The following is an 8,511-nucleotide window of genomic DNA, read 5'->3' as shown; positions in this document are numbered from 1 at the left end:
CTTCAATAAAATCTTGTCTTCTTCACACGGCCCCTGGGAAGATCTCCATTTTGCAGCCCTTCGAGATTGGTTGTGTTTTTCCATTTCACCTCTTCACCAGAACGACAGAAAAATAATATTACCAGTAAAATTAATAGCTAAATACAATTTCTGGCAGAGGGAAAGCTTTCGGAGGGAGGAGCTGCATCCCGAGCGTGACTGTGCCGGCCCCAGGGATGCTCTTCAGCAAAGGTGGATGCTCCCATTGCTTTTGTCTTTGATAATGGGTTGGAAACCTCAAATATTAATGAGCTAGCGAGAATTTCTGTCCTCAACATGGATTAACATCAAGCCGATCTTTGTTGCTTTTGGCTTTAGTCGAGTGCAGAGGGCAAAGGAGGAGAGAAGGGGATGGTGGTGGAGGAGATGCTGAGGCAGAAAAAAAATCCTTAGAAGTCACAGAATGAGTTGGGTTGGGAAGGACCTGAAGGACCACAGAAGAACAAAGGGGTGAGGGCATTTCTGTCCCCTCAGAAGAAGACAGGACAGAAGAGGCTGCACTGTGGGCTCCTGCCGGCTCCAGGCATGGGAGACAGGAGATGGGACAGGAGAGCACCACAAGGGCACGGTGTGATGGTGGCCCCATTGCTGACACCCCGGGGAAGGTGTAGGGCTGGCTGGTGGCCGAGCCCTTCCCTCTGGGGCAGGAGCTGACCCGGGAGCTCCCCACAGACCTCCATAGCCACGGCGAGCTGGTTCGGAACCCCCATCCCGCAGAGGAGGAGACGCAGCCCCGCAGTGACCCAAACCTAGAGACACCCCGTGCATCTGGGCACGCCCCGGGGCAGGAGGGGATCTGGAGCCCCACAGGTGATAAGGAACCCAGGTGAGGTGACCCAGAGCCCCCCGCTCGGGAACCCTCGGTGACCCCGGCCCCCGAGCCGCTTGTGCGTGGTCCCTTTAAGAGCGGCCGGGTCCCCTTTACTCTATGTTTACATAACACGGCCGGGCCGTACCACTGCTGCCCGTGCCGGGGGGGGGCGCGGCGCGCGGGAGGGGGCGGAGCGCACCCGCGCTCAGCCCCGCCCCGTTGCCGACAGTTAATGGGCGCGGGGAGGGCGGGGCCACTCGCAGCCCGGCGGGGGGGGATGGTGCCGTTTCGCTCCTCCCGCCCCCCCCGGCGCGGTGGGTTGGTCCGTCCCCCCGGTGGCTCCGCCCCCTGCGCCCCCCGCGGTGTAGTGGCCGTTGCCGGTGGCCAGCGGCGCAGAGCGGAGCGGAGCCCGCTCGGGACGCTCCCTCCACGGCGGCGGCTGGGACGGGGGCGGCCGGTGCTATCACAGCGGCGGCCCCATGTTTTCCCCCAGCCAGGAGGAGCTGTGCGCGCTGAACAAGGAGCCCGTCAAGTACGGGGAGCTGGTGGTGCTGGGGTGAGCGCTGGGCAGGGGCTCCGGGGAGGGGGGAAGAAGCGCGGCGGTCCCGGAGCGGCGGGGGCTGCCCTCTCCCAGCCTCCGGCTCAGCGCCGGTCGCGGCTCCGCGCTACGGGGGAGCGCTCGGAGCTGGAGGGGGGCGCGAGGGGGCGCGTGGAGCTTGGCGCCTTCCCGCCGGCCGAGTGCGCGGCGCGGCCGCTGGAGACGGCGGGGGGGGGATCCCGGTGCCCGAGGGGAGCAAGGAAGGATGGATAGGGGGTCCTGGTGGCTGAGAGGAGCGGGGAGGGACGGAGGAGTGGAGGGTGGGAAGTCCCGGTGCGTGACGGGGCGAGCGGTGCGGCCGTTGCGGGGTCCCGGCGGCGGAGGGGAGCGGGCGGGGATGGAGCGGGGACCCGAGAGGAGCAGCGAGGGAGGGAGGCATGGAGGTGGTGCCGGACGGACGGAGCGGGGTCCGGCCGCTCTCGGGCATCGGGGTCGCGGCGGGGCTGGGGACGAAACTTGGTGCGGGGTTATGGCTCACAAACCCCGCTGCGGGCCCCGTCCCTCGGCCGCTGGCCCCGGGAGACAGCGTCCTTCTTGCAGATGGCAGGGAGATGACTTTGGAACGAGGAGCGGGAGGAGGAGGAGGAGGAGAGTGAAGCACTTATATTCAGATCCGTCGTGGAAATGTTTATTTTCTCGGCTTGATACGGATCTTAAAGTAATCCGCTTGGCATTACGCTGTTGCCCTGCTGTTAAAGCTCGCAGCCGCTCTGCTGAGCGCCGCGGAAGATGAGGGAGAAGCGTCTAAGCCGTGCCTTGCTGAGAGCCCTCGCGAACCTCGGGAGAGATGCTTAATTTTGGTAGTTTAATACGTGCTAACGTATGGTTAATGGAGTAATTTTTCAGTGCTAAACACAACGGAGAGGTTTGGAGGCAGCCGCCAAGCAGCACAGTCACAGCCTCGCTGCGTTACTCAGCCTCCCCCAGAATCTGGTACATATTTGCTGCAAGGTCGTAGAAAACCCTACTCTGGTTTCTCAGGGGCTTTTGTTTTATTTTGATCCTTTCCTAAAGAGCCGTGTTTACCTTTACAGAAGAACTGTTTGAAAAAGAGCAGTCCAGGCTGGGTGCTCTATCCAGTAGTGCACCTTTTTTCCTTAAGGGATGCTGAATGTTTCCTGTCACGAGACTGGGTCAAGATGCAGTTACCGTGGAATAAAACACAACTGCTGTCATGAGCGTGGCGTAGCTGGTACTTGAAATCCTTGAATTTAAGTCCCTTGATTCGTGAGAAATACCCATATCACACTAAATTTAATAAAGAAACGTTCTTACTGTTTCAGTTTGGCGATGGAGGGTGAGCTCAGCTGTGCAACACTGTCTCTGACAATAAAGTCATAGTATAATGCAGGATCTTTAATTAAATTAGAGTGCATAAATTGATGTTGTGCTGCAGAGGCTCTTTGTGCACAGCTGGAAGCATTTTCCTTTCTGTTGCTTCACTATTTTTAGCAGCAGTTGAAAGTACAGAAGTATGAAATGTTTTGGCTCTGATCTTAACCTGGCAAAGTCTGGTGCGCTTTGCCTTTAATACGGGGACGCATTGATCTCGGCTTATCGGTTCTGCTGGGGCTCTTGATCTTCACTGTGTGTGTTGAAACACGCCAATAAAATCTAAATAAAACGTGTATGGCTGCGTTTAGGTCCTGTTTGAGTTTCAGCGCCGCTCTCTAAAACTACTGATGTTGCACCTTGCAGGTGTGAGATGTACTGAAAATACAAACAGATCGTGTCCTTGCGGTGCAGCCGGGGACAAGAAGTCTGTACACGGGAGCTGGGTCCCTCTGGTCACGGTGTCTCCGTGGCTGCGCTCAAACAATGGGGCTGGCACTGCTCGCACAATGTGCTCTAGGGCTAGGTAGACGCGATGGAAGCAGTCCAGGAAATCTCATGACTTGAGTAACTGCAGTTTTTAATTTTTAGACCGAGGGTTGTTGTTTAAAGAGCCCTTTGCCACTTCAGGAGTTGATTACTGCGTGTCCTATCAGAGGGGTCTTAAATGTTGTTTGTAGTTCCATAAATAATGCAAACATCCTTCTCTTTTCTTTGGTGACTCAACATTTGTGACTAGGAACTCTTGGAGCAGCTTAAGCTGTTCAGTATGCTAAAAAAAACACTTAATACCTGTTTTGTATTAAAATCTTGTAATCTGGCGTTTCATTTAAATAAAACAATGTAAATCTGCTCTCCTCCCTGTAGTGAAACTGAGACCTGGGGACCAGCAGAAGCGTAGTGTTGCAGCTCTTGTTACAACTGCCTGATTAAAATTGATAGCACAGCCTCTCAGCTAGTTTAAAAAAAAAAGGAAAAAGCTGTTTTGAGACACTGTGTGGGTTGTTTCTTTTTTTTTTTTTTTAAAGCCTTGATTGTGATGTTGATGAATAACTTGTGTCTTGAACTGTGAGACTTTTAAATTAGGTGGTGAAAAGGATGATGAACAAAGGAATTGGCATACCTGGCAAACTGCTGAGCTCCTGTTTTTAAGATGACAAAACTTTCCCTTTATCTTTTGCTCTCACTCTGTCTTAGCAGAGTATTAAAGCGTGTTTGCTGTACCTTGACCTGTAAATGGAGGGGAAGGCTTTTTTTTGGCCGGAGGTGGCTCTGCCAGCAGGGCACGTTCCTTATTGTCTCGCAATAGTTGTGATTGCTCAGTCTGCGCCTTAATGTGAGCCCCAGTAAAGCCCGAGGCGTTTGGTGTCGGTCGGTGCAGCAAACACATTTCTACATTTCTAATAACCTTCTCCCAGCACCGTGCTACGTCTGTGCTGGCAGTGATGTGGCAGCGTGTGTTTGGTTAAGATTTTGCCGAGGTTTACATAATCAATGTTGTAGTGAATAGAAACAGTTTATGTAAATCGAGCCAGACAGGTCAAGATGGCTGGTAAAGAAGAGATCATCTGCTTTATTGTGAATCTGCTTGTGTACATCTGCTCGTAGCATCATCTGCTCACAAAAGACTCTGGATTTCTTGGTGAAGCAGAAACATTCATATTCTAATTCTTTTTGAAGAAAAAAAAGAAAGCAGCTTTGTTTGAAGTCCTGTCAAAGTAATGGCTCATTATATATTTCTTGAAACGTGGGGTTGGAGGGAGTTGAGGAGATGCCGAATGCAGTACCGAGTACCTGAATAATGTCAGGGTGTTTGTTATTGCGTTTGTCAGTAGCTTTTGTTTGACTTCTCTGGTGTCTTGTTAATGTTCTGAGATGCGTGTCCTGGCCCCTTTGTCCTGTAACTTTGAATTGTGCCCTGCAGGCTTTATTCCAGCAGTGTCATTCTAGCCAGCCTGGCTCTGCTAAATGTGTGAAGGAGCCGGTCCCTGGCTGCAGGGGGTGACTGTCACTGGAGCCAGGTGTCAATGGCCTGGTGCCCTTAAATCCTTTGGGACTGCACGATAGGGAGGGGTAGCTGTGACTTCTCAGGAAAGCCACTTGATTAAAATGATGTAAATTGAACAGCAGAGACATGAGTAGTCACTGTAGTCAGTGGCCGAGTTCTGTAGCAGTGAAAGATTGGTACCTGACATTGAATGCTTTGTTGTATTGCAATTTTGGATGGGATTTCTGGTGGTTGTGTGCGTGTAAATGGAATATTCCTTATTAACCAAAGGCTTTCTTGGTATTTGCTACTCCTTAGTGAGGAGGTGCAGCCTGGTGCATTCTCAGCTGAGGAAAACTTTGTTGTACAGACTTACTGGATTTTGCAATATCTAATGCATTTTTTAAAATTTGACCAGTAAGGGCTGTCCCTCAGTGTTGTTACAGTAGTCACTTTGAATTTGCTGTCAACATTTTACGTGTAAATTTTCCACTGCCTACCATTAAATTAAATGAATTGGTTAATTTGGAGGCTTCAGTGCTGAAAGAAGCTGCTGTGAGTTATGTGAGCATTGTTTAATGTGGACTGTTGGACATCCTTGAATAAACAGGCTGTAGGTCTGCTTAAATTCAGCCTTTTTCAAAAGTGGAATAAAAGGATAGGTCTTGGATCAACTTGGTCTAGTGGAAGATGTCCCTACCCATAGCAGGGGGTTGGGACTGAATGGTCTGCAAGGTTTCTTCCAACCCAAACCATTCTGGGATTCTACAGAAATTCTCACTTCTGGTTACAGTCATACATTTTGTGGTAATTTTTGGGAAGCTCTTCTCATTGATGGACCCCTTCATACTTGAAGCAACTTTAGCTCTGAAAGTGTTATTCTGGAGGGACATGCATTTTTAAATTCTTGTTTTTCATACTTTTTCTGACTGATCAAAATTCCCACTACCTCCTTGCAGGATAAATAAAATTTCTGAAGTGTCTTCTGCTTATAAACACATTTCCATTTTTTTTAACTTACCTGTCTGGCTTTTCACGTAACTCTGGTTCATCTCTTGCTGTGCAGTTCAGGAAGAAGCCAGTGCTGGTTTCCAGTGGTGTTGACAAATGGAGATGCAGAGTGGGATTTCTGCTTGTCCTTGAGTGTTGTTTGCTTCTGTGCATGGACTGGAGGAGGAGGGAGAGTCATCCTGGCTGTGGAATTAAAGCTTAGTTTTCACATAGATGGATTTGCTGTCTGATACCAGACTGAGGCTTGGTTTAATGACTTGGTGATTTTCTGCACTAGCTGGTGTAGCTATATTGGTGAAACTGCTTAGGTGACTCGAGTTCTGCTTTTAAGCCTTATTTGAAAATGTACTCTAGGTTTCATTTAAAGGAGTGACTGTAGCACATAATGGGAGCCAAGGTCATGATTCTCTAACAAGTATTGGCTCTAGCAGTCATGGCTGGAAGGCTGCTGTTCTGGAGAAACAGATTTTGTTTGTTTTTTTTTTTTTCTTTGATATTGACAGTGGCTTCTTGGAGACTTTTATGTCTTGTGCTGCATTTAGGGTGGATCTTATGATGTGCATATTGTGAATGTGTGATCAGGGTCAGTTCAGAACTTGGAAGGAGATTAATCAAACACCAGAAGAATTGTGTCTGAATAGAACACTAACTGCAGTGTAGAAAAACCGTGGAAAGGATTATATCTGAGGAAAGGTCTCTGGAATTTTTTTGAGAGCTTGTGTATGGCTGGATAAAATAAACGTTTTGCTTCATTAAAGCTAAGAAAGAAAACATACTTGAGTTGGTTTTCTGCTGCTATCTTATTCCTTGGAGTACTTTTGACTTTCTCACAGTGCAGATTTGTATCCAGCTGTAGGCTTTATTCACAACATCTCAGTACCGATGTAAAATCAGAGAGCAGAAACGTCAGACTCAAAAATCTATGTTTATTGAAGCAAATCACAGCATCAAACGTCTGCATGCTTAATGTTTGTTATAAAAAGGAGACTGAGTGCATTCTGGAAGTTAAACTAATCCCCTTGGTGTGTACAGGCAGGAGGTCACACATGTGGAAGTAAAGACTCAGGGTTTTTTTTCTTAAAATATGGAAAATGGTTTACTCTGAATAAACAAGTCTGGGAAATGTAGGACTTAGCCTTTGATGCACTTCTTGTGTAGAACCAAACTGTTCCTCTTCAGTCCTGGCAGAATCAGGGATGAATAGTTTTCCATTTTCAGCTGAAATTTGTAAATGGGTAAATACTGTAACAGTCCACTTGGTTCTACTTTAAAATATACATATAAACCAGGAAATTACTTTCTAGGATGTTAAGGTTTGTTTTTTTTGTTACTGAAAGCAGTATCTCACTTTAGCTATTTCATGTTCCTTCTTAACAGCAGACTGTTCATCGAGTCTGATTATAAGGTTGCTTGAGAGCAGATTTTTCCCAGGAAGTCAGGAACTTTTTATTATCCAGTTCCAACTGAAATTATGGCTGGTTTATACTTAGAGAACTAATGCTGCTCTCTAACTTGCTCAGTAGTGATAGAAGGTATAAACTTGATAGTTTAAGATAACAACCTCATGCTTCTGTACCCTAATGGGAAGGTGTGTGAGTGTAGTACCTTGCTCTAGGTGGGGTTTGTTAGCTCAGGGTGCCAGCAGAGAAGTTTTACAACTGTTTGTAAAATCCTACAGAAGTGTTGTGTTTCCTGTTGGTATTGTCTGCACAGCCTTTGGTTCTCAGTTTGTCCTGAGCACTTGAGACTGGAGTGGCTGTGAAACCTTCCAAAAATGACTGCTCTGGCCTGGTAGTTGCAGAGTTTGTTTAGTGCTTCTTGTGGTGTCACCTCAGTTGTGTCTGGTTATTCTGCACTGTCGTACTTGTGGCTTGTTTGTCCTGTGGTGAGCCAGGCAAGTGAAGTAGAGGAGGATTTGGTCTAAGCTCCCAGCTTGAAGCAGGATCTCGAGCTGGTTTCCAGAGTACTTTGTGCTGTCAAATCCTTTTTTGTCTCTACTGTTTGATACCCTAAATCTCATTTGTGTTGAGGATGTTTTTTCTTTTATCAACAGAAATCCTTATGTTTATTCTTGCTCTGTCCCAAGGTCACCACTGAAAGCTTGCATGTGACTTGTCACGAGTTTAAACCTTGAGGGACAGGAATGAGGATGCTGGCATAGGGAGTGTGCCCGCTTCCAGACACTTCTGAAGCAAAGCTGCTCATTTGTTTGTTGTATAAAAACAGCCCTAAATGGTGCCCTTGCATTTTTCACTTCACCTATATAGACCAATATGTTGAGGGGCTCCTGCCTTTCCTTTAGAGGGCTTGTTTCCCTCTTGATGAGGTGCAGTTCGGAATTTTATGCCTCTCATCTTTGCATCATATTTGATTTTAGGCATCTTCTGGTGTAGCTTTATGCAGGTTAGTCCTGGGTCTTGAGTCCAAGTGACATTCCTGTACTTTTGGGGACCAATTCGTGCCTTGTCTGACAAACTGTAAGTAACATCTGGGATTAGACTGCTTTAATCCTATTACTTGCTAGCCTGGAATAGTCTTGGTGCTCATGTTAAGCAGAGTACAGTGGAAAGCAGTGGGGGTTCCCAAGCAGAGATGAGTGAGCTCTGAGGGCAGAGCAGGAGCAGCGCTGTCCCAGCTCCTCTGCAGCACCAGCTGTGCCCCCTCTGTGCTGACTCCTCTGTGTGACCTTGTAAAGTGACCTCCTGTGCAAATACTCTCCCTGGGTCTCTGCAG

The 8,511-nt window shown here is 48.2% G+C and overlaps 1 protein-coding gene across 1 annotated transcript in view; it reads left to right on the top strand.

Moving 5' to 3' along the window:
* Window positions 1-1,239: 1,239 nt before the first annotated feature.
* The window catches only part of PELI2 (pellino E3 ubiquitin protein ligase family member 2), a 70,064-nt gene continuing 62,792 nt past the window's right edge, over window positions 1,240-8,511 (top strand). Inside the window, exon 1 of the mRNA XM_088166374.1 lies at window positions 1,240-1,406. Within this exon, the coding sequence (XP_088022500.1) occupies window positions 1,330-1,406 (77 nt within the window). The 5' untranslated portion in view covers window positions 1,240-1,329. The remainder of the gene's footprint in view (window positions 1,407-8,511) is intronic.

The sequence above is a fragment of the Sturnus vulgaris genome, chromosome 6 (genome assembly GCF_052056855.1).
Source record: "Sturnus vulgaris isolate bStuVul1 chromosome 6, bStuVul1.hap1, whole genome shotgun sequence".
Taxonomy (NCBI): Eukaryota; Metazoa; Chordata; class Aves; order Passeriformes; family Sturnidae; genus Sturnus; species Sturnus vulgaris.
Note: the sequence above shows the minus strand (reverse complement) of the source record. Positions and strands in the feature narration are given on the sequence as shown.